The 27,037-nt window shown below is 34.8% G+C and overlaps 1 protein-coding gene across 7 annotated transcripts in view; it reads left to right on the plus strand.

The window, feature by feature from the left end:
* The window catches only part of LOC129945954 (cell adhesion molecule Dscam2), a 297,467-nt gene extending 277,534 nt beyond the window's left edge, over nucleotides 1-19,933 (plus strand). For 2 of the 7 annotated variants that reach the window (XM_056055941.1, XM_056055945.1), the window contains exons 11-22: nucleotides 2,280-2,399; nucleotides 2,501-2,674; nucleotides 2,817-2,967; nucleotides 3,033-3,313; nucleotides 3,394-3,879; nucleotides 3,949-5,265; nucleotides 10,481-10,765; nucleotides 10,855-10,977; nucleotides 11,247-11,461; nucleotides 15,534-15,663; nucleotides 17,057-17,147; nucleotides 18,032-19,933. In XM_056055941.1, coding sequence (XP_055911916.1) covers nucleotides 2,280-2,399; nucleotides 2,501-2,674; nucleotides 2,817-2,967; nucleotides 3,033-3,313; nucleotides 3,394-3,879; nucleotides 3,949-5,265; nucleotides 10,481-10,765; nucleotides 10,855-10,977; nucleotides 11,247-11,461; nucleotides 15,534-15,663; nucleotides 17,057-17,147; nucleotides 18,032-18,422 — 3,764 coding nt within the window. In that variant the 3' untranslated portion in view covers nucleotides 18,423-19,933. Of the gene's footprint in view, nucleotides 1-2,279; nucleotides 2,400-2,500; nucleotides 2,675-2,816; nucleotides 2,968-3,032; nucleotides 3,314-3,393; nucleotides 3,880-3,948; nucleotides 5,266-10,480; nucleotides 10,766-10,854; nucleotides 10,978-11,246; nucleotides 11,462-15,533; nucleotides 15,664-17,056 lie in introns of all 7 variants that reach the window. The other 5 variants (XM_056055938.1, XM_056055939.1, XM_056055942.1 and 2 more) reach the window with 3 other exon arrangements.
* Nucleotides 19,934-27,037: the final 7,104 nt, after the last annotated feature.

The following is a 27,037-nucleotide window of genomic DNA, read 5'->3' on the forward strand; positions in this document are numbered from 1 at the left end:
TAAAATATCAAAAACCATTTCTTGAATGTCATCAAAGTAGACGCCTATAAAAAAGTATGACAGAAATAATTAAGTTTTTTCTTTGAGTTACGCGAGTTTTGGTTTTTTAGTGTCTTAACCAAATTCTTTCAAAACGTTTAATAAAAATGTTTTATTAGAATGTATTTTAAATGTTTTGAATGAAACAAATTCATTCATTTCTATGAAATAAAAATATTATATTTCAACTTATTTTTGACCAATCATTTTATTTTTTGCCAAAAATTTAATAAATATTCAATTATTTTACCTACTCATCTTGTTCTTACACTTTCCTGCAGATCGGCGCGGCTTCAGAAATAAAATGACAGCAGGTTTGATCGCATTTCAGCTGCCAGACTGTATTTTTGAACAGAGTTACCGTCTGCGGTAATGCAGTGTGTTTACATTTATGAACGCAAATCTTGCATTACTTTTACTTTTTACATTAATGAACTTACCCAGAAGCTTCTTGAGTGGTTATTAATATATGTAAATACAAAATGTTTCAAAAAGTGTGGAGAAATGAATGTTACGCAATTGATAACCCATTTTGTAAAAAAAAAAGTTTTTTATGTTTAATTCTGAAGGCTAGTCAAACACCCATAAAACAATTGGCTACTCAAATTATTCAGCTAAAAAACCTTATGTTCTTGCTTCAAAAACGCTTTGACTTAAGAGATCGCACAGCTTTCTAGGACACCAGCAGGATACAAAATGCAGCGTTTTGGTTTTCCGTTAGTTTGGATGTAGCTAAAACATGATTTCTTGAAAAGTGCAACAAACAGTAAAAGTCTTAATAAGCTCTCACTGAAAAACAACATCCTCAATTTTTAAGTTTCGACGAAACATTAGTTGTACAAAAACAATAATTACTTTCTAACCATTTTTTCCTAAAACCGTTTTAGCAAAAATGGTTCAGCTTTTCTCAAAAATGTATGTAAGAATGTTGAATTCTAACGACCTATGAAGATTTTTCGAAAATCTTATAAAGAGGCCATTGGCTTAGAAACCAGTTAGGAATTTTGTTTAAAAATAAATCTACATCATAAATCTAGAACTTAAAACAATAATATCTGAAAAACCTGAGGTGATAGAATAGTTTTCAAGACTGATTGAAATTGAGTGTTACTCTACGAACCATCCAAAAGTGCTTCAGTTTTGGGAACTGTGACAGCACAATTTACCATTCTCTTTCACTTTTCAAATGTCAAAGAAAAATAGTTTTTAAAGCAACAGCTTCCCAAAAGCAGGGAATTGAAAATGGAAAATTGTTAATTGAAAAACTCTTAACCGATTTCTTTTATGATTTTTGGTTCTTGTTTCATACGTAATTTGAATATTTTTAAGATCTCAATCAAGGCAGTTTCATTATTTCTAAAAACATAGCCCAAAAGTATAGACCAGTAGTAGGTATAGTAGGAATAAATAATTTTTTTCTAGGTGTGTATTAAAAATTTTGAAAATCTTTAAAAGAATTTTTAAGTCATTTAGAAAATAGAAAAACCAAATACTTATCAAAAGAATGTCTGGTAGATTTCTATGTGAACTTCTTAAACAAATTCTTGTCATCTTCTTGTTTTTTCTTTTAATATGCATTTTCTAAATAATTCTCTAAAATTTATTAACATAAGTCTGAATTTTTTGAAATATCACCACTGTATATTTTATATACAGTCTCTAAACAAATAAAAAAACTATCAACAAAAAAAAACAATTTTTAAAAAAAGTTCACGTATCTACATCTAAAATGTACATAAAATAAAAATAATCTTAGTTAATAACATTTTAAATTATTTTTTTTTAAATATTCCTAATAATAAATCGTTGCACACAGTTTTTGTTTTTGATTTTGTGTAAGATAATTATTTTTAATATAAATATATTTTTGCAATAAAAATCAATCCAATTGGACTAAAAATTAATAATATGTTATGTTTGTTCCGTTGATTGTTTATTTCTTTTTTCGTTTTCTCATAAATTGTTTTGTTTTTTGTTAATTTTTTGATCGAATTTTATGAAACATGTTTTTTTGTTTTGCATAAAAATATAAATATTCATTATGACCTAGATATATCTATATAAATATATTTTTTAAGTTATCATATATAAAATAAAATTAACATCAAATTTCCAACAATTCCCCGCCCCTAAATAATTTAATTCCTTATTCACTCAAGACTTGTATTTTTTATTCCCACTTCGACTTCCAAAAAAAAAACAAATACAATCGAAATAAAAAACAAAATATAAAACAACAGTTCCGCCACGCTGGATTGTCGAACCAGCCGACGTAAATGTAGAACGAAATCGACACATAATGTTGCACTGTCAGGCCCAGGGTGTTCCTACCCCGAGCATTGTTTGGAAAAAAGCGACAGGTACGGGTGAGAGATGCTTTCCTTCCGGTCCAGCAGTTGTACAAAATTATTATCATGTTGAATACATTGTTCTCTCTGGTTTTTGTGTTCTGCGCATACAGGTAGCAAATCGGGGGAATACGAGGAGGTAAGGGAGCGGCCATTCACCAAATTGCTTGGAAATGGGTCGCTGTTGCTGCAACACGTCAAGGAGGACCGAGAGGGTTTCTACCTGTGTCAGGCGAACAATGGCATCGGCACTGGAATTGGAAAGGTCATTCAGCTTAAAGTTAATTGTGAGTGTTCCATGCGAGAAGGACACCTCCTTGTGTTGTGTGGCTCCTTCTTTATGCCTTTGCCTTCCATACACAACACAGTCGTGTTCGGTGTGATGTTTTTGGGTTTTTGTATTTTTGAATTTTTGTTTTTGTGTTGCAGCTTCCCCGTATTTTTCATCCACATCGAGGTCGGTGACAGTGAAAAAGGGTGATACTGCTCTGCTGCAGTGCTCGGTTAGTGGGGACAAGCCAATCAATATTGTTTGGATGAGGTCCGGGAAGAACACTCTGAATCCGTCGACGAACTACAAGTGAGTTTTGTTGTTGCTTGTTTATGGTAGTAGCCTTGTAATTTAATCGGTTACCTGGGTTACAGAATTTCGGTGAAGCAGGAGGCCACTCCAGACGGGGTGTCGGCTGAGTTGCAAATCCGCAGTGTCGAGGCAAGCGACAGTGGACCGTATTTCTGTCGAGCCAGTAATTTGTACGGCAATGACCAGCAATTGGTGCAGTTGCAAGTCCAGGAGCCACCCCAAGCCCCGACAGTGTTAGAGGCTGCTATGGTGTCCAGCAGGTCGGTAAATCTAAAGTGGCAGCCTAGGAACACAAATACTGCTGAGGTGTCAAAGTACATTGTGGAATTCAAGGAACTAGACCGTAAGTGTGAGCTATTGGCCATGGAAAGGATATATAGAGTGTTGCAAGGATTACTGATTGATCCCAATTTGTTGTTTCAGCACTTTTCATTGAGCAGTGGCAGCAGATGGAAGTCACAGACCCACCGCAGTTTACGGCATTGATTGAGAATCTGAAACCAGCGACGCGTTATTCCTTCCGCATAATTGCCGAGGGAACTGCTGGCCGTAGTGCTCCTAGTCAAGAGTTAACAATAAAAACTGAACCGCAGAGGCCAGCGGGGCCACCGCTAAATCTCTCTGTGAGACCATTATCATCCACGGAATTGCTAGTGAGTTGGGTTGCACCACTTGTTGAGCTGCGACATGGTGATATTCAAGGCTACAACGTAGGCTATAAGTTGGCAAGTTCTGGTAGTTCGTCGTTTAACTTCACTTCAGTTTCTGGCGATGGGGAGGGTGGAACTGGGGAGCTGCTGTTAGGTGGGCTCCAAAAATACGCACGGTATAATATTGTCATCCAGGCATTCAATCAGGTCGGACCGGGACCTCTTTCTGAACCGGTCTCAGCACAAACAATGGAAGATGGTAAGTTTTTGTTTTTGGAGACCCTATAGTCCTCCATGACTAAACTTGTATGTTTGTTTTATTTTATAGTTCCTAGTCGCCCACCGGATGACATTCGCTGTGCGGCCCTAACCTCTCAATCACTTCAAGTTTCCTGGCAACCACCACCAATCTACCACACCAATGGACTACTTCAAGGCTACAAGCTCCTGTTTGAGCCAATCTTAGATGATTTCTCGCCAGCAAAAGACGAGATAGAGAGTCGTAAGACAACTGCCCTTACCACCGTCTTAACGGGCCTCAGGAAATACACAAACTACAGCATACAAGTTTTGGCCCACACACGAATGGGCGATGGAAGTCTATCGAATCCACTTTACTGCCACACCGAAGAAGATGCCCCCGATGCACCAGCGGATATCAAAGTCGTTGTCAGTTCACCACAGTCCTTGTATGTGTCATGGCTGCCACCAGTTGAACCCAATGGAGTTATAACTAAGTTTAATCTCTATACAAGAGTGGTTAACGGAAGGGAGGAGTTGAACAATGAAAAACGAAGCCTGCCCTCGCAACAGGCCAACTACGAAGCCAAGAACCTCCATCCTCACATTGAATACCAGTTCTGGGTTACCGCTTCGACTCGAGTGGGTGAGGGCAAGAGCTCTCGCGTGGCATCTCAAGTAACTACAAATAGAGTTCCTGCACGAATAGTGTCATTTGGAGGTCCAATTGTCCGTCCGTGGCGTTCAACTGTCACCCTCCCCTGTACGGCTGTGGGAAAACCCAAACGCGAATGGTACAAGGCCGATGCACCACTCCGACAAGGTGGACTCCATAACTCACAACTACTTGACTCAGGTGATTTGATTATTTCCAGCCTCCAAGTGGCTGATAGTGGCAATTATAGTTGTCAAGTTGACAACGGCATCGGTACCGATCGCCTCACGCACGTCCTCATCGTGCAAGTTCCTCCATCGGCTCCAGTTTTGTACGTTACAAGTGCCACTTCCAGCAGCATTCTTATGCACTGGAAATGTGGCTTCAACGGGAATGCTCCCATCACCGGCTACACTCTATTCTATAGACGATCGGTTGGCAATTTGGAGGAAATGCATTTATCAAGACATGCTTCCAGTCACGAATTGAAAGGTCTAGTTTGTGGAAGTACATATCAGATACATTTAACGGCGCACAATAAGGTTGGTACATCACCGGCTAGCATAACACTGCACGTCCGAACTCAGGGCCAATCACCTGGGATGCCAGCAACTGCCAATTTAATATCCCCGAATTCTACTTCGGTTGCTATAAGACTGCACACTTGGCCGGACAATGGCTGTCCTATGTTGTATTTTGTATTGCAATATAGACCCGTAACGGATGGAATAAACAAAGACTGGATATTAGGTAAGAGAGGCTTCTATTTTAATGCAAACATTCTGTCAGGATATAATCCCAAATGATTTCATTGAAATGGGTCATTAATCCACAATGACTTCGGAGGGAAGTGGAACGTAATTTCCTTTTTCTAAACTTTTTGTATGAAAACTTCATATATGATGTGACTCAACCCAATATTAATAGTTTCAAAAAATAACAGTTAATTTTTTTCCTCATTTCTTAATTCCCTTTTGGTTCCTTTCTTGCAATGACCAGCTCTTAGATAAGTGCAAATATCAGAACATTTCTTGCATTTCGAAAATGAAGAGACTTCAACAGAAGAGAAAATCCATTATGGCTGAATCACAAACACGATGCAGCTTCGGCTTCGTCAGCGTTACGGTGGCCTTGCTTCGAGGTTGCTTTGAATGACATTTCTATTATTTTATCACTATAAAGAGCAAATATTTTGTTTGTTGATATTTTTTACAGGTGTTGAGCTGTCAGACAAAGCAAATGTTCAGATAATTTAACTAGAGCTTCCGTTTGGAGTTACATTACGTTACATTACGTTCTTTTCCTTACGATTGTCAAACGAAACGTGAGGTCGAAGCTCCATTGTGATATCATGCATTGAATTCCTCTGCCATCTGTCAAAGTGGTTCGCCTTAGAAAAGCTCTGTAGAAAAACTAAGAAGAAGTCGATATTTTCTAAAAGAAATTCAAAAAGTGCTTGTGAAAACCTAAATAAACACAATATTTACGTCTGCGGATTGAAATATTTGTAAGCCATAGCATTTAAGACACTAAAATCAAAATTTAAAGATCCGCCAAATATAAGCCTACTTATGAACAAAAGAGCACGTGACAAAACTTCCCCTGTTCATTTGAATAATCCAAAAAGAGGTCCATCTAAAGTTCTAGTAGAAATGTCCGGAATCAGTGCAGACCAAATAAAGGAAATCCTAGCAAAAAACAATTTAAAACTTGTCTCAGAACTTGTTTCGAAAGCCGACTTTCAATTGTTCCATGCCGACTTCTCTGCCCTAAAAACAAAACAAGACGATTTATCTGCAAAAGTTGTCTTCCTGGAAAGTCAGAATAAGATACTCGAGACACAAATTGATCGACTTATGCAAAAAATTGTCGAAGGCAACGTTCTAGTACATTTGCCTACTGATCTTCACATCGACCTAGTTGAAAAAGCCAAAACCATATCTGCTGGAAACGCACCCACTGCTGTAATTGTTGTCAAATTGAAGTCCCCAGCAACAGCTTTAAATTTTTTACGAAACGCGAAGAAACTTAAAGGAACAAAAATAAGTATCAACAAAGATTTAACACATTATGCCCGCCAAAGAAGAAATAAGATGGTATTAATAATGAAGGTACTCCCAGAGTCAAAACCTAGAATGAAAATCTTCGTAAGAGACGATGGGCTGCATGTGGAATGGGCTCAAGAATGGGAGCAAAAAAGACAGTTTGGCTGTAATAAAACACTTCATGGGGAAGATTCCTCATTCTTTTACAACATTATTAATTAAATTGCAATCTGAAAATATAATCAACAATAATGAAGTGCCAATGTCAGCCACTGATAGAAACGTCAAACTGCAAAATGCAAGAGGTGCAACCACAATGGAACCTAGAACCGCTGTACAAATTGTGAGTGTATGTTCACACAGTACTTCATCCAACTGAGAAGAATCCGTCTGCCAGGCGAACTTTAATGTTTCAGAACTTAAAATCATAACCTAAAATGTCGGAGGGCTTAAAAACAAAAGTTTATTTACTGAGTTTTTTAATTACGAGTATATTAAGCAATTTGAGTATTGATTTTGATGGAGATAGCTAGTTTTAAGAATATTCTCATGAGCTACGAAATTGAATTCATACCAGCTGTTAAAAGTGACATATTTGGGAGAGGAAGTGGTGGTGAATTGTTCGGGTATAAAAGGGGACTTAAAGACGCTGCAATCAATTTTAAGCAATCCCGCTTTTTTCAAATCAAAATAGAAGAGAGTATTCTTTACGTTGTTCCAATCTACTTGAACTGCAGCCATTGGCAGCGCGATTTTGACAAATTTCGAGACATTATAAATGTGGTGGGACCAGCAAATCTCATGTTAATTGGTGACTTTAACGGAAGAAGAGGCATATGCCAAAATAATTTTAATAGCGGAGTAGACAGAAACCATACTCATGCGACCGTAAATCAAAATGCGATTCAAAAGGGACCAAAATTCTTGAGCTGGCAGATGCTGTGGAGTGGCGAGTTCTAAATGGAAGCTGTGAAGTTGATCGCAATGGTTAACTCACTTTTACCCGCGGAAAAGTTGGATCATTGATCGATTATTGTTTTCTGTCTGGAGATTGGTTCCTCTTTTTTGATGGTTTTAGAGTAGGAGTAAAGACATTTTCGAATCACATGCCGCTAGAGTATCCTTTAAAATAAAAACATCTCGTATGAAGACAACTGAACCTGCCCTTACTCTTCTTCCATAGCTTCAATGGAAAGACAGCTACATAGAGCTATTCCAAAGAAACCTAAACAGAAAGCTCTTAACTAATCTAGACATGCACATGTTAAAGAAACATTATCAAGAATGCAGCGCCCATCCCCAAACACATCGGTTTTGGCAAATAAGCAAAAGTGGTTTGAGAGCTAGAAACCTATCTTTTGCGTACTTGAAATTATTCAGAACAACCAATAACCTCAATTTTAGAATCCTCTATACAACAGCGAACAGCGAAATCTTTGTACAGCAAAAAAGGGAAATTTTGACGAAAAAAACATCGAAATGGTAAAAAGGCTTGTGAGTGGAAAAAAGATTCCAACGGCTACAGTACTGCACATTGAACAATTGAAAATCCATTTACAAGTTTGCTCAACACTCCAGTTTCTGTGTGCGCCTATATCCGAAAATAAGGTAAAAAATAGTGATTGAAAAAGCAAAAAAAGATGAAGCACCAAGGGAAGGTAGAATAATTTATGAATATTTTAAAAATTTAACACCAGATTTCTTACGGCTTCTAACTTTGGAGTACAACAGAATTTTTGACACCGCTGACGTCCCCGAGAGTTTTCTAAAGGCAATTATTTTTCCGCTACATAAAAAGGGTAATTTTGAAGATCCATTAAATTATAGAAGCATCTCATTTTAATAGACTCAACGAGTGGTTCGAATCTGAGCAAATATTAAACGAATTCCAAGCTGGCTTTAGGAAAAACTACTCGAAAATTGACCAAATTTGATTAATAATAAATATTGCTGATATCTATAAAAGTAAAGGAAAAAATCTTTACGCTTTTTTTGTGGATTTTCGAGCAGCCTTCTATTCAATTCCTCGGAAAGCACTTTTTTATAAGCTTTATAAATATGGAATCTCAACTAAACTTACATCTGTCATTAGAGCTACGTACGAAGAAAATGTCGCACGAGTTTGGGATGGAAATTCTCTTTCAGCTGAGTTTGGTACGTCAATGAGCGTTAAGCAAGAATGCGTTTTAAGTACTCTTCTCTTTATCTTATACATAAATGACACAACTGAGGGAGAAGTGGACGTTTCACGAGGAACCGATAGAAATAGCAAAGGAATACAAATATCTGGGAGTTTTGATTGCATCTAACTCGGATCTAGAAAAACATTTACAATCCAAGTTATCGGAAACAAAGGGTGCTGAGTTTTGGCGATGGGTGACGAAAGAATTCCGCGAATAGTAGCGTTAAAGAGTGGAAGAAACTGGCAATTGAATGCTCAACAACTTTTTGAATACCAGCAGAAAAAAGTCGGCAACATGATGTACGATAAGTTTATGAGTGAAGCTGAAGCATATATTTACAGATCTTACTACAGTAAAGTTAATCATTTCTTGAACCACAACACCTACTTCTTGGCCAAAAACAGTACTCAAAAAATCAGCTTGGTACTTAAAGTAAGAGGTGAACTCATCAATTTGAACTACATTCCTCACCGTCCAGAATTGCAAATATTGTGCGATTCATGCAATCGTAAAGAACGGGAAGATACTCAAGGAGTTCCGAAAGAGCTAATTTGGGATAGATGTACTCGGTTTAGAAGAAAAGATCAAAATCTTGAATAGAGAACTAGCTTGGGACTTACTGCATGAATACTCATTGAACGCTCTTCGTTTTCAAAGTTTGAAAATTATAAAGATTATTTTATTGAATTGCATCTAATCAGCTTTTTTCCGTATATATAAATTTAAAACAAAAATGTCAGTCTGGTAGACGGCCTTCGGCCAAACCATTTAAAAACTTGTGTAATCTTACAATTAAGAATATAATGTTTTGTTCTTGTATCTTTTGAAGTCAATAAAACTAAACTAAACCATTACAGAAGCGTTGTGATGGTTACGTTTGACCCTTAGAAAAAAAGATAAAATGGGTCATAAGTCCACAATGGATTCTCCAGGAATCTACATCGATTTAGTATGAAATTTTTGACTCATCAGAATAAGCTTCAAGTTCTCAATTGATATGTAGATATATAATCTTCAAAAACAGTTAAGAAACATACATTTTTCACCTGTGGACTTTTGACCTTTTCCCAGATTTCGTATTGTTGACAATTCCACCAAAATGTTAAGTGAATTTAATAAACTCCTTATAAATTTGTAAGCATCAGCAACTTTCTCTCAATTGGTTAACCGACCTGAATAAGCAAGATAATTTTCAAACACATACATACATATATGCTATATGTATATAGGTAACACATTTCACCGGCCTTAATTCATGATTTAAAGCACTCGGAAGTGCAAGTTGATGGGATACCACAATAAATATTCATGCGTTCAGGACGTTCTTCGTCGAGTATTAATCTTTGAAATTATGCATATCTCCTTGTGTCATGTTCATGTTCATTGACCTGGTTGTATACTTGATCTATAGCATTTCCGGTTGCAAAATTTATCTACAGACATAAACCTTCTTATAACAATGCTCCATGCTTTTGCTCACTGATGATGTGGTCTCTGCTTCTTTAACCATAATCTCAAAGTCCCATACATACTTGAGAAATTTATTCACCTAATTATCCTTGCGTATACATCATGATTCTATTCTTAAGACTCATGTTCCATTCCATTCAACTTCAACCATTATATTATCTTATAATGCTGCATCATCAGATTTTCTTATTTGTTTTTTTATTCTTTCTTATTTTTAAAACAATATCCTCTTATCTTTTCCTCATTCTCCAATCTATGCTGCTGCAGTGTCAAACGCACTTAAACCACAACGAAGATTCATCATTTCTGGACTAAGCCCATCGACTCTATATCAAATGAAAATGGAAGCCCACAATGTTGCTGGAGTCTCGAATGCCGACTTTACATTTGTCACCTTGACCAAAGACGGTGACCCACCACCACCCGAGATCGTTCAACGAGGTCATCGCTCCAACATATTCTATGGCAACATCAATCTTTTGATTCCCAGCATAGCTGCTGTCTCGGGAATGATTTGCACCATAGCCCTTGTAGTTATATGCTACCGGCATAGTAAGTTTTTAAGAGGACCCTTTTTCTGTTGATATTTGTACGTATGAGTAATTTTTTCTTCTATTTTAATGGTCTCGTCCCGCCAATAGAACAAAGCAATCGACTACAAAAGGAGTCCTTGGAAAATCGACAGAACAACGAAGCTGCACAGCGTGAACGCTACTATGCAACCATTCATAAAGTGTCCCTCCAGAACAATGAGAAAATTCCTGGTAAATTAAAAAAATATATATACGAGTATGAATGTGAATTTGTAAAACAATTACACTCAATCCCAATTTATGCATATTGCACATAAATTATCTGTAAAGGAACGCATGGCGCGAGCGTTTCCATTCCATATAGTAAATGCAATGCCCTGCGGCTCGCTGCACGGAGCACAGGACTAACAATAACTTTAACAACTATCTACAGCTCATCTCTCAGCTTTTCATTTTCAATTTATTTATGTATGTTTTTTTTATGTTTTCCATTCCAACAGAGACATCTGAAGACATCTCGCCGTATGCGACTTTCCAATTGTCTGAGGCCAGCACTCTGGCGCAGCCCCATCACACCGGACCTGCCAACACCTTGCTGCATTCGTTCATGTACCATGAGCGGGCCCTTGCAGAGGGTTGCTCGTCACCACCACCACCCGCGGTACTTAAATCAACCACCCGACACAATTCCTCGTCCTCACCATATTACAATATCGTGCGTTATACCGTTGTTTTCGGTTTGAGTTCATTTTGTTTGTATTCTTCTTCTTCTTATTCTATTCTGTACTGCTCGTATTGTAGTATTGTACTATACTATTTTTGCTCTCGTTCGTAATTGGCCGCTTCATTATTATGTGACTTTCAATTGTTTTGTTCGTATGTATTGTACAATTATCTGTCATCTCTCAGCAGTCAGCTATAGTCCTGGTACTTGAAGAGCAGTTCCTGAACTGAACGTGAACTGAACTGATGCTTGATGCTAGTGTAGTTGGAGAGTACCTATACCAATAAAGATATAGCGAGCGCTTGGTATAATTTACATTGCAGTTCACTTGGTTAGGTTTACTTCTAATGAATATTTATTTGAATGTTTAATTTTTTGTTTCAGGTAAACAATTTGTTAAGTACTGAATACAATGTTAAGGGACTTCACGCCACAGGTCTTGGGTTTGATCCCTGCCTATGCCATCTAAAGTTTTCTTCACGGGTTTTGCTTATTGCGAGGAATTGGCAAATCCTCCAAGAGTAATTCTTGTCATAGAAAGTGCTTTCTCAAAAAAGCCGTTCGGATTCAGCTTAAAACTGTAGGTTCCTTTAATCCCTGACAATATTATCCGCACGCAGAAATGGTTGAGATCTCAACGGACTGTTGCCCCACCTAATTTTTCATTTAGATCTTTTAGGTTGGCAGCACTTTTTTGTCTGATGGCGGCCATTTTGTCAGCTGTCAAGTGGTAAATTTTTAGTTTAGTTTGACATTTCAACATAAATAGACTGACGCTTGAACACAGTTTCCAAAGGGTGCGGAATATGCACAAAACAAGATTTCCGTTGATTCCAATTTTCATAAATGAATTTTGTTTAACGATGGAGCTCCCTTTTGCTTGAATGGAAAAGTCAATAAACAAAAGTATCGTATTTGAAATTAAGATTATTCTAAAGTGTATGTTAAGAGAACGTAGTATCAAAAAAAACTGACTGTGTGATGGGTTGGTGGAATAGTTGGTAGTTTAAAGTTCTTTAAACACAACGCTGGCCAGAATATCACAGTCAATGATGACCGCTATAAAGCCTTGATTACTGACTTTTCCATTCAAGTCAATAACCAACAGCTATGATGTGCACACAGCTTGTGCCAAAGGAAACGTTTGGTAGTCGAATAGTTTCACGTTACCTATCCAAGAATTCTCCAAGACTTCAAGATCGACCGATTTGACGTCACTCGACAATTTTATGTTGATATATGTGAAGTTAAATACTGAAATTAATCGAAAATTATACCTCGACTACAACCTATATAGATAGCTTTAAGGTTTAAGTACATGTGTCAGAAATCGTATTCAAATTTTAATGCCGGAAGATAATTTTTCGAATATTCATTTTAAAGTTATGCACCTTTAAAAAAAAAAATCTTTATATAATTACTGCCTTGTACCCGTGGCATGATGGTTAGTGCGTTGGACTATCATGCTAGAGGTCTTGGATTCGATCACTGCCTATTCCATCTAAACATTTTTCACGGATTCTGCCGCTTGCGAAGAATTGACAAATCCTCCAAGAGTAATTCTTGACATGAAAAGTGCTTTCTCAGATTAGCCGTTCGGATTCGTCTTAAAACTGTAGTTTCCTTCTATCCCTGACAATATTATCCGCACACAGGAATGATTCAGAGTTTTAAGTCAATAGGCCCTAGTTCTCAGCGGACTGTTGTGCCACCTAACATAATTATTTAGAACTTTTAAGCTGGCAGCACTATTTTAACTTATGGTGCCATTTTTTCAGCTGTCAATAGGGTTTTATTTTTATTTTAATTTGACATTTCAACATGAATAGACTGGCGAACATAGCTTCCAAAGTGTGCAAGATATGTACGAAAAATATGTTTAACAATGAAGCTCACTTTAAGTTGAATTAATAAGTCAATAGGTAAACAAAAGTATCGTATTTGGAGTGAAGATTATTCTAAAGTAAAGGTTGGTGGAATAATATGTAGTTTTAAGTTCTTTAAAAACAACGCTGGCCAGAATATTGCAGATTAAATAAGATTAATTCTTTATTATACAAATAATGGTTTACAAATAGTATTTCTTAAGAATAAGAGCATGGCTTTTCTGCCGAGTATTACAGTCAATGGTAACCGCTATAAAGCCTTGATTACTTACTTTTCAATTCAAGTCAACAATCAAAAGCTAAAATGTGCACACAGCTTGTGCGAAAGGAAACGTTTCGTTGCCGCAAGTTTCACGTTACTGATCCGAGAATTCTCGGAGGCTCCAAGATCGACTAATTTGACGTCGCTTGATTATTTTATGTTGATATACATATTTGAAGTTAAATGTTGAAAGTAATCGAAAATTTGACCTCGACCTGTGATATGTAGATAGCTTTTCGAATGAGGTAAATTTTATGTAAACTTAAAAAAAATATCCTTTTTAACAATTTCAAAGTTATGCACCCTTAAGAAAAAAAACCTTTATATGACTACTGCTACACATTTACTTATGATTTCTGTATATAAGTTTTGGCAAAATGGCTAAACTATTAAGGAGAATAATTTGTTTTTAAAATATTCCAATGAATATTTTTTAAAAGACATAAAAGGAATGTATATTCAAAATTTTAAATAAATCTATTTAAAATTTCCCGAGTAACAATTTTATCAAATATCTCACTTCCGCTTTTTTGCTCTTTATTCATAAAATTTATAAAAGTGTTACTGTAATCAGATTTAGTTCAAATATAAGCCATTTTGTTCGATAATCTGTTTCCATCTAGACGGCAACTTCATAATACCCAATTCTGCAGATAGTTTCAAATGGTTTTGTGACTAACTGCCATCTTCTGGGCGATGTCACATGCCAGTCTAACTGAACGTATTCCATGATTTGGTATTCGTCGTCACCGGTCTTCTGCCGGCTGGCTTATCCACGGTGTTGTTTTCACCAGTTCTGAATCGTTGAAACCATTTCTCGGCGGTTCAAAATGATAGAGTACCATTCTCCAGAACGTGTCTTTAGCTGATTTGCCTTTGACGAAGGAAAACTTTAAAATAGCGTGATCATTCTGCGTTATAAACTCCATGTTTACACGTCTGTAACTTTTGAACCCAATATCCAAACTAATCATGCATAGCGTCATTTTGTAGGTTATGTCGAACCCTTTGAAATGATGTATAGTATTGGCAAACACAAGCTCTGTAACGCCTTTTACCCAGGCGCGAAATTCAAAAGACAAAAAGGCGGAAGAGAGTTATTTTCCAACTTTTTAAGAGTGCGTCTACCTTTTTTTATTGAGATAAACACGATTAAAGTTTTAAGTAAAATTAAAAAGGGTGAGGAATTTTGTAATACCTTAGATACTTAGATTTGAAAACCGAGTAATTAAAGGTTTTTCCCAAAATCTTTTGACATTGAAATTTCAAAAAAAGTCGATTTTGTAAAAATTCTAGTGTGGCCTTATTTCTTTATATTTCCGGGAATATTTGTCATTTGAAATAAAAAAAAAAACTAACTGGAAATGATAAATTTAGTTAAATAAATGTTTGTATTTAAAAAAGGAGTAAGATACTAAACAATATCTCAGGTTTAACCGTAACTCCAAAAGCCGTTTTTAATAAATCAGTAAGAAAGCTGAACACTCTTAACATGATAAACTTAGCTATTAAATTATATTCATCTTGTTTCACAGCCTTTTCCTTTGTTTAAATTTGTACTCCTAGTTTAAATTAGGTATTAAAAGTGTGTAATCTTAAATAAAGTATATTTGAATATACCTAACCAAGTAAACCGCAGTATATGTATTTTATTTTGTATTTAAATCCGCCACTGAATGGCGCGTGTTGTTTAATTTTTTATATATTTTTTTTTATTTTTTATTTTGTAATTTCTTCCCTTTTCATATTATTTTTATTGTTTTTTTTTAATATTTTTATTTTAATGTATGCGTCGCTTATTTTGTAGTATTTAATTGGTACTTTTTTTTAAATACGTGTACTTTATGGTAAATGACTTCTTTTCTTATTTTCCTTTCTTTTTTTGTGGGAATATACACTTAAAAATGTTGTGTAGACTTCGAAAAACCGCAGAAGGCATTCACGTAAAACTGAACCAGAAAGTGAAGAATCTGAATCGGATCCAGACCAATTAACATCAAGTCGAACGGAATCATCAAATCAGCATGAAGCCAAAATAAAGCATAGTAAGTTAAACCGAGCTAAGTATTGTTTAAATTATTATAAAAGAAAACAAACAAAAAGTTGATACGTGATTGAGTGAATGCAAAAGTATTTGCATGTATAAAGCCTCATTTAATAAAAGCGGGAGATTTTGGGCTTTGTCAACGGTTTTTGGCTTTAGATACTTGTAAGCAGACATCAGCAATAGCAAAATCGCATAGTGTAAACAACACTTAAATGAGTTGTGTTCGTTCATTATTAGAAATTGACAGCCTGATTGCCTAAATCACGAACATACCATTGTCAGGAATTCCGTACGTCAACCCGTCAAAATTCAGTATTTAATATTATTTCTCAATTTTTGCCGGTGTAAACATTAGAATCATTTGAGGCCGCTCGTTAAAGTTTCTCTTTATTTTGTCTTGATCACAATTCCTTACATTTGCTATTGCTGTCAATAATGATGACTTTTAGTTAGGTATATTAAGTTTAATAACCTCTTTTTTGATTTTTTATTATTAAAATATTCAAGTCAAACCTTAGATGACAGATTTTTCAATTTAGATTTATGTATATTGTCATTTTATATCTGACGTTGAAAAATGATGAACGTACCCATTGGCTGGGTTCAATCTCAGATCAAAAGAAATTCTATTATGTGTGACTACTTGCGGAACAGCTGTCAGCTTATAGTTATTAAAGTTATCCGTTGAAAATATGATTTTAAAATAAATTTAACACTTTGTCTGCTTTTTGTGAAAAGCTGAAAGTTTATTTAATTTTGACATCTTTCAGCTATCCAACTCGTTCAATGTTGTATCTTAAAATGTTTGAACGCAGCCATTTAAAATTTTAAGATGTTTATCAACGAAATCTGACAAAAAAGTGCTTAAACTGAACGACAGTTGAAGTTTGAGAAATGAAACCTTTTTGTCAGTGATGCCAAATGTAATGATTTCACTTAATAGATCTCTGTCTGAAATAATAAGGCCCTACAAATCTTTTTTTTACACATAATTACATCTGTTTTCAATTGAACAAAAGAACTAAACTTAAATGTTTCTTTTCAAGATATTCGTTTTTGATAAAAACTTTAAGAAAACGAATTCAGCCAAATTTTCTAACATTTGTTTCGAGTTTTTAAAAACCAATGACGTTTGTCAAAAACTGACGACAGAAAATACCTTCCCATTCAAATCATCCATTTAACAAATGTTCACTAGCCAAAACAAACCTACCTTACCGGCAAAACCTTAGTATTTAAGACTTATCTAAACTTAACGTTATCGTTAAACTAGTTTTTTTTTTGTTGCATTCATTTTCCAGCCCAGCACTAAACATTTCACAAATTTTAGTTCTTTTTTATGTTTATCTCACCTCTCTACCTTGTTTTTATGTTTAATATCATATTTACAGGTATCATCTACCATGGAGCACAATCAAGCACATCCTCCGATCTATCACCAATGTCCGAACAAAAATCATTGCCACGTCGCGGCAGATCAAGGTATCATCAACAATATCATTTTACGACAAACACCACACCAAGACACACTAAAACCACCAATCCGAATAGTAATAAACAAATTCTATCACCACGTAGTAATAACAATTTGAAATTGTCCAATACGTTCAAGTCTCAAGACTCAATTCAGTGTAATATCTCGACATTAGTCAAGTCGCCAATAACACCTAAGCCTGGTGTTGGTGGTGGTGGTGGAGGAGGAGGTGGCGGCGGTGGTAATCTGCCACCGCCACTGCCACCAATGCTGCTTGCCCCAAAGCCATCATCGACAAAAATCGATTTGTTAGATAGTAATAATCCAGCTTCCCAATTCCGACCCATACCCCACAAGACAATCCCCTCCAATACGGACACCATCCTGAATCCTTCCACGGCACCATTGTCGTCGAAATTCTTCTCTGCGACAACGTTGCAAAAATAAAAAGAAGAACCAAGACGCACAAAATATCTGTTTTGTTGGTACTCCTTGTGATGATGAATGTCACTGTCACTGTCACTGTCACCTCACATCAGACACACCACAGCTTCTTATACTCTCAATCTCAATCTACTGTCAAACCTACATATAAAGTTATAAACAATATGATTGCCATCAGGTGCGCGGGCTGGGCCCCGGGGATCCTGTTAGGATAAATGTAGTATATTTTTTGTTCTATATGTTAATAAGGTTTCTGTAGCATCATTTAAGCATCATCATTCATTACGAATCAGTCCAAAACATATAAATTAAAAATTTAACAAAAAAATAAAAAAAAAAAAACACACACTGCCATCTTAAAATGTCAAATGTCAAAAATAAAAATAAAAAACGAAAAAGATGTTGAGTTGATATATGAGAGATATACTGTGCTGCTTATCCCGAACAGGGGAGGAGCCATGCGAGCACTACTTCCTTTGCAATTACAAGAGAATCTCGCCAGCGGCATCGGAGCTGGCAGTGGCTTCCATCAGATACCAATCGAAGGAAGCACTCCCGATAGGCCGGAGCTTTCGGAAGCCGAATGCGATATTGATACCTTGAAGAAGCTGAAGTTGGGTTTGCGATCATCGTTGTGGTCGCGACCATCATCCACTGTCAGCAGTGTTATCCAGCATTACCACCCACAGCAGCACCATCCACCGCCAGCACCACAACAACAACAACAACAACAGCAGCAGCAACAACAGCAGCAGCTACAGCAACACCAGCAGCTTCAAGAGCAACAACAGCAGGGATTACCTGCAAAGCGTCACTCCGATTATTCGATAGCGGTGTGAAATACAAACCAAGCTCTAATTTTTTAAGCCCACGCATAAAAGGCGACTTTTTTAAAAGGGATTTGTGTTGTTCTTCAAATGTGTGTTTTTTTTAAGCATTATATTTAGTTAGTGTTTTTGGAACGAGCGATTGGTTGGTTGTATCGGGGATATGTCAAAAGGCCTCGATCATAATTTAGACGAGAAGTTTCTGTCAACTTTTTCTTCGAAAGAAAGCCTAACGAAAGTTACTTCAAGCTAAGTGACAGATCATGTGAAAATAGTTTTTACCACTTGTTTTGTTAACCGCTACAACTTTTGGACTCCAAACAATCCTCCCTGTAGCTTTGATCCGAGCTAGTCGGCTTGAAGTGGATATATTTGTATGTATAATTTTAATAGTTTGGCAACACTTTTTTGTAAAATTCGTAATGCAAAGGGGCGTACAAACTAATCCAAGATTTAATTCACACACTCCAAAGATCTGCGATCTACTCCTGTAAACTGTAAACCTGGTCAGAACTTTAAGGTCTTTTCTCTAAATGTCAAAATAAAAGCTAAAATTCTAGAGCCAGTTAAGTTTTTCTACATATGTTTACCAAAAAAATCTATTTTCAACCGGCTGCTCTGGCTAATACTCTGTAGCTTTTTTGTGTTCGTTGAGAAAATGTCTGCACTGACTTTTCTTGTTTTTGACGTATGACGTTTTAGCTTAAGCAGGCTTATATGGCTCTGACAGTTATCATGGCTTTTTTCTAGTTGAACAAAACTATTTTTTGAAATTGTTTTGACAAGTCCCCGGTGCTAACTGCTCACTCATTTGTTCTCTAAATAATTTTTTCGATCGTCAATTGATTTCATCTTTAAAAAATACTTCTTTCTATCTTTATCTCTCTCTCTCTATCTCTCTCACATCATTTCCATCATCATAAAATTAAAAGAAAAACAAAAATTAAAATTAAAACATATTTGGCAAGTTTTTTAGGACAAGAAAGATTCAAAATTTTTCGACAATCATTTTCACTTCAAAACAATAAACTCACCAGCAGCAAATCAAAAAAAATAAAGAATAAAAAACATTAAAACCAACATAACACATAATTCACAGTCCTTCATTTCCCCTCACTAATTCCAGGTCCCATCCCCAATATACCCCTCCATTATTCCACCATCAACAAAAGTAAAGAAATTCCTCCAAAAAAAATCTACTTATTGCAAAATAAAGAAAAATTAAAAAAACAAATAAATAAATAAATAATAATAAAATAAAATAAAACTTTAACTGAACTGATTTATGCAAGTAACTATGTATCTTTTTCTAATGTATATTTATATTTTTTTATACACATTCCAATGTGAATTTTTGGTCTATCCAAAGTAAACTAGTAACATTAATGAAAAATAACAAACAAATAAAAAAGGAACGAAACCAAACAAAAAAATAGAGCAACAACAAAAACAATGACAAAACAAAAAAGTTAAAAAACACAAAATGAAGAAAGAAAAATAAAATAAAACAGATAAATTTAGACTTAAAAAAAAAAAAAAAACAAATGAAAAGAAAAGAAAAGAAAACTTAAATCAAATAAATTGTAGTTATATAGAATAAATATTAAAAAATTGTTAGTTTCTTGTTTAAATAAATATTTAAAAACAAACTTATAAATAGATATACAAAACAAAGATTGAAAATAATTGCCAAAACAAAAAACAAAAACATAAGTTAAACTATAAAAAAAAATTGTAGTAAAGTAAATTAAGTAATAAAAAAAACAATAATAATAATTATTTAAAGTCTACAACAAAATGATATGTGTAATACAAAACAACAAAAACAAGAAACCAACTGAATGTTACAAAATACAAGCAAAATATATAAGAAAACAAAAAAATACATTTTTAAAAATTTTAAAATAGGAATTAACAGAAAGAAGAAAATAGTTTTTCACACGTTTCGGAAACCATGTGCCAAAATTTAAATTTAAATTAACAAAAATAGTAAACAAAATAAAACAACATACAAAATATTTTTTTTTTATAAAAAAAAAATTCTAGTTATACTCTCGATTTTTATTAATACAAATTATATAATAAATATATATATATACATATATATTTCTATATATTCAAAATTAGTATTACATAAATCAAAAAATTGAAAATAAAAATAAAACTGGAGAAAATAAAAAAACAAAGAGGAAAATAAGAAAAACATTTTTTACAAATTCAATTTATGCAAAAGTGAATGCAGCAAAATGAATAGAAGAAAAAATTGATAAACTAAATCAAAATAAGAGAAAAAAATAAATATATTGTTTATTATAGAATGAATGTGTTAGCAAAGTTTTAAACAAAAAATGGGGAATTTATCCGTAGATGCCAACTATTTGTTTAAACAAAAAAAATTAAATGAGAATTTAATTTTGACGAAATCACGAAATTATCCGTTTTTCCATTAAAAGCTTTTCAAATGTCTTATGTTAACTCAATTTGTTTTTCTTATCATTTGTCAAGCATATCATTTTATATTTAGTTAGAGATGTCAAAATCATGATTTTTGAAGTTTGGCTTGCCCGTTCAAATAAATTAAATGAACATAGACCTTAACAAAATCCGATAAGTCATAAAACAAACTCTAACTTTTTGAATTGGTGTCATTTGAAAAAAAATCAAACAAGCAAGCACATAAAATAAGATCAAAAACCGAAAAAGTGTTCCATTCGCAAAGAAAAACTCAATTCGGAGCAAGAATCCTAATTTAACAATAGAAACAAACTTATGCAAGTAAGATTTAAATGAAAATTTAGGTTAAATGCATTCAAATCTGACTGAATTGAGTTTTGAAAAGTTAGAGAAATACAGGAAGTTCGATCTATCACAAAGTGATTTCAGTAATGTTGTAGCTGTCAAATTTGCATTCAAGTACGTACACATTTCATAATCGAACAAATTCAAACTGACAGATATGATGAAGGGTCAATACTCGATGAATTTAAGATCTGGAATTTTGATGTTTAATTAAAAGTAAATCAAATTATTTTGTCAAATGAAACTAATGTTTTAGGTTTCTGAACAGTAATAATATTTATTTTCAATACATCAAACATATGAAAATTAGTACAATTTGATAACGATAAAATAAACTATTCATAAAAAAAACATAGTTTAAATTAATTATTTCAGATCCCGTGTTTAGGAAAACTACACAACAGAATACAAACATTCAGGATTCAAATGAAACGGTAGGCAACTGGATTTAATTTGAGTTCGAAAAATTCTTATTCCATGGTGTACTTTTCCTTAACACGGGAGCTGAAATAACTAACTAACACCCCCACCAAATTTTTTACTTTTATACCAATGAGAGTACAACAGTTGTTATGTTTTGTAGCAGGGAGTCCTTTGGTTAGAACATCAGCAGGCATCTCTTCATTTTCAAATATTCTACTATTCATTTATTATCTTGTATAAGACCTCGAATGAAATGTTGCCTTATATCGATGTGCTTTGAACTTGCGTGATAAATGTTGTTTTTAGATATGTTTATTGCACTCTTGTTATCGCATTGCAATATAAGTTCTTGATTCCAATTAATTAGGTCTCGCAATTAAGATTGAAGCCAAAGTGCTTCTTTAGATGTTGAGGCTAAGGCCATATGCTCAGCCTCTATGGTGGAGAGAGCGACAGTAGGTTGTTTCTTTGCATTCCACGAAATAGGTCCTCCATGGTATTTAAAAAGAGTCACTAGCCCAGTCAGCATCCGAAAATCCTTCTAAACATCCTTCAATGTCTCGAGTGTATTCTAGCTTGTAATTTATTGTTCCTTTTATATAACGGAAAAGTCCTTTAACCGCTATCCAATGATTTTTTGAAGGATTATTATTAAATCTTGATAAAGCCCCCACTGCGAAGTGGGACTGGACAAGGTCCAGGCCTAAGCGCCATAAATGAGAACCGGGATGATGAGTGTATCTATAAGACACTGTATCTATAAGACACTCATCATCCCGGTTCTCATTTATGGCGCTTAGGCCTGGACCTTGTCCAGTCCCACTTTGCAGTGGGTGATTTTAGATGCTCGAGAGGACTTTACTTCTCAATTGCCTTCTAAGTAAAAAGAAGTAGAGATTTGCAAGAGTTATTCTTCGTTTAATTTCAGCGCTATTGTAGTGGTCTGTGTTTATCGCGGTGCCTAGATAGGCAAAGTCCTTAACTACCTCGAAGTTATAGCTGTCCATGGTGACGTTTTGTCCAAGACGTCGTCGTTCTGTCTTGCCCTCATTGACCACTAAGCCCATCTTCTTCGCTATCGTCGCAATGCTCAAAAACGTACCACTGACATCACGCTTTGATCTTACAATTATATCAATATCATTCTGCGTATTCGAGTAATGGATGGACCTTTGGAAGATTGTGCCTCTAGTGTTGACGGTTGAGTATTGCACAATTCTTTCTAGAACGATGTTAAAGAAGTTGCATGACAGTGCATCGCCTTGTCTACAACCTTTTTTGACCTCAAATGCATCGGGAAGATCTTTTCCGACCTTAATAGAGCGTGCATTCTCCATCGTCATTCTGCACAAACGGATTAGTTTGACAGGGATCCCAAAACTAGACATTGCTCGGTAGAGCTCTTCCCTTTAGATGCTGTCATACGCGGCTTTAAAATCGATAAAAAGATGGTGGGTATCGACTTGAAGTTCCTGTGTTTTTCCAAGATCTGCCGTAGTGTGAATATTTGGTCGATAGTGGACTTTCCTGGTCTGAAGCCACACTAATAAGGACCAATCAAGTTGTTGACGAATGGCTTCAGACGTTCACATAATACGGCAGAGAGGATCTTATACGCAATGTTAAGGAGACTGATGCCTCTGTAGTTGGCGCAGTTTAGAGGGTCTCCTTTCTTATGTATCGGGCACACTATGCTGAGATTCCATCGGCCATGCTTTCTTACGACCATATTTTGCAGATGAGTTGGTGCATGTACCGTACCAAGTCATCGCCTGCTGCTTTGAATAGTTTGGCAGCGATCCCGTCAGCTCCAGCAGCTTTGTTTGACTTAAGTTTAGATATAGCTATCTTCACTTCGTCAAGGTCGGGTATTTGATCTGCGTCGCGAGGTTGAGTGGTTCTATCTCCCTTACAGCGGAATTCGGTTCGTCATCGCCGTTATATAATTTGGAGAAGTGATCTTTCCATATTCTCAGCATCGACTGCGGTTCTACTACGATGTTCCCCTGATCGTCTTTACAGGCTTCGGTTCGTGGCTGGTACCCTTGGGAGGTTTTTCTTACCTTTTGGTAAAATTTACGAACCTCATTCCTGTTGTGACATCTCTCTATCTCCTCGATCGCGCGCTTCTCATGCTCTCTTTTTTTCCATCTAAGAAGCCGGTGTTCCTCTCTCCTCTTCTGCTCGTAGAGCTCGCGAGCAGCTCTAGTCCTTTTGTGCAGCGCCGTATGTCCGTTGGTCTATCCATAACTTTTCCTTTTATCGATCGCGAGTTATTTGCATACCAAGCACAAATTTAGTTTCTCCAAAATCTTTCATCGCGAATGACTTAGCCAAATGTTCTTTGATAATTCTTTTTTCATCTTTGTTATTTGTAAAAATCAGTATTTCGTCTACGGAAATAGCGACGAAAGTTTTATCGGTGCTGTTTGTCTTGTAATAAATACACGGATCGGTTTTTGATTGTTTAAGTCCAATTTTCTTTAAAGCTTCATCCAATTTTTTTTTTTCAAACTCTGCTAGCTTGTTTGAGACCGTACAGTGATTTCTTGAGTTTACATACTTTATTTTGAACATTATCAATATTTTCAGGGAGATTCATGTACATTTCTTCGTTAAGTTCACTTTGTAGGAAAGCAGTCACAACATTCATTTGATCGATATCCAAATTATATCGTACAGCCACACTTAAAAGTACCCTTATGGACGTGTACCTTACGACGTGAGAAAATATTTCTTTATAATCGATCCCTTGACGTTGTGAATACCCCTTTACGACCAATCTAGCTTTAAATTTTTTGGCATTACCACTTGCATCTTTTTTTTAAATGTCCATTTGGAATTTATGGCTTCCTTTTGGTAAAGAAACTTTTCCCAAGTGCCATTTTTTCAAAGAGCTGTATATTCATCGTTCATTGCTTTTTTTCCAATCAGACATATGTTCGCTCTTCATTGTCTTAGCGACTGTGGTGGATTTCTTATTCTGATAGATTGTCTTATTCCTCTCTCAGATATGATTCCTTCTGAAGATTCTTCAACAATGAAATCATCTTGGGCATCCAAAAAACTGTTTTCACTTGCTATTTCGTCACTTATTTCGATTGGTATTTCATTGCTTCCGTGACGGAAAAACATCATAACATCGCATTCTTCTTTTCTTGATGGTTCTTATTCTTTTTTGGACATTTAGCAGCAATATGGCCAAATTCGTTGCAGTTTTAACATTTAGGACCCTTAAAGTTCTTATTCCCAAAGTTTTTCATGTTCTTGCCAACAAAAGGAGTATCTTGACTTGCATTCAAATTAAATTCTAGAGAAGTTTGGTTTTAATACTGTCTCCTGTAATAAAAATCCCAGAGCTTTGGATTCCCACTATCGTTTGCTTGTATTCTTTGGGAAGACCAGCTAAAAGCATTGATTCTATCCATTCTTCATCTAGGTAAAGAACTTGTACTATGTATTTAAAGAGAAATCTTTCAATTTTGTAGAACAAAACTTTTGGATGAGCCCAACTCTCTTCACAAGACCAGAACATTGAATACTTTTGCAATGTCTTATATGAGGATAAATGGATCTTTCAACAAGCAATATAAGCCTTGATTTTGCGTTTAAGAGCTTCGTTGCATCCTTCTCCGTCTCACTACCATCAGGAACAGCCTTTCAAAGTCCTTTCATTTAGAAATAAGCTTCAATGGAAAATTTCCAGTCTTCGAAGACTGAATTTCGTTTCAGACATCTTTTCTCAATACAAATTTCTTTATTATTTTGTATTTAGATTGTTTTAACTGATATGGTTTGTGACCTGTTCGATTATATAAGAAGCATTTTTAAGCATCTTGCACATGAGCTACGAACTGCGAACTGTGGATGTTCGCATATTTTGACTTTTCTTTCACATGAGCTTTATTTCTATTCACAGACACCGACGAATTGTCAATTTACAATTACCCTTTTCTCTGTATTTCCCTCAGCCATGATCTTTCACACAAAAAAAAACAAGAGTGGTATAATTGTGAGGTTAAGTTGCGCGCGAATAATTTATTCGTTGCAGTGTGGATGGTATGTGGAACGCGAATAGAATTTGACAGTTCGTAGCAACCACACTGCAATTCGTTTCTACAAAATTGTTTTAACAAAATTGTATTGTTTTAGAGAACAAAATTGCAAATTTTATTATCCTGACATAAATGTCAATGTGGTTTCTTATAATTTAAATGTGTTTTTGTTTCAATTGGTCCATTCGTTAATTCGTTGTTCGCTCTCATGTGCAAGGCCCTTTAAGTTAAGCCCAAATCAAAGCGCCCTGTAGTGTAAATCACGATACAAAAATGAACAAATAAATGTCTTAGGTGGAACTCACATCAAATTTCTTTTCTTTTCCAAAGTACATTGAAAAAAATTAAATTTTAACGCAAATTTGACAGCTATACCGACACTTCTATAAAAACAAACAAAATCATGATTTACCAATAAAAAAAGCATAAAACTTATAGCATTGTCACCGATGCGTTATGACTTCAACAAATGTTCAAGATAAACAAATGCAAATTTGATAAGAGATAAAAATGACATTGACATCAAATAACTATTCATAAAGCTATCACTTCTCATGATTGTCAAAATGGGAATGTCCATAAAAGGCCAACGAATAATTGAGGTTTAAAGAAACCAACACTCAGTTAACATGATATTCGTCCGTATCATATAATTCGTCTAAGAATGGCAAAAAAAAGTGACCAATGATAAGACCGAAAATAAGCCAAAGAACAAGACTCATAAGCTTATATTCATTTAACCATTCTCACCATTGATTTATTAATTTATATTTGATGCATTTACTAGAAGTAAAGCATTGAAGAAAAACATTGAAATCATAAAAACGGATAATGGAAATGAAAATGTTAATTTTAAATAAATTAGAAACAAAAAATATAATCAAATTTTAAAAGTTATTATTGGCAAAACAAAAAATTGCCTATAAGAAAAATTTTACATATTAAAATATATCTATATATATATTGAAAATATTTGTATAGTATAAAATGACCTATTTCTTAAAATAATTTAACTATACATACAATAAAACAAAACAAAAAAAAACAAAGAACAAGAACATAAAAGAATTGTAAATGTTATCAAAAATTAAAAAAAAAAAGAAAAAAACACATGAAATATTATAATTTTTAAGGACTAAACTGTTCCATAGAATTTAAACAAAAAAAATTACATAATTGACTCTGAAAAGTTATATATCAACAATAGACGACTTTCAATATTTTTTTCTTTTTCTAACTCAAGAAAATAAAAATATAAATAATAAAACAGAAATCTGCTATATGTGTTTAATGGCCAAATTAAAGAAAAAGAAAACAAAAATATTTTTAAATTATATCAAAACAGAAAAC

The sequence above is a fragment of the Eupeodes corollae genome, chromosome 2, assembly GCF_945859685.1.
Source record: "Eupeodes corollae chromosome 2, idEupCoro1.1, whole genome shotgun sequence".
Lineage (NCBI taxonomy): Eukaryota > Metazoa > Arthropoda > Insecta > Diptera > Syrphidae > Eupeodes > Eupeodes corollae.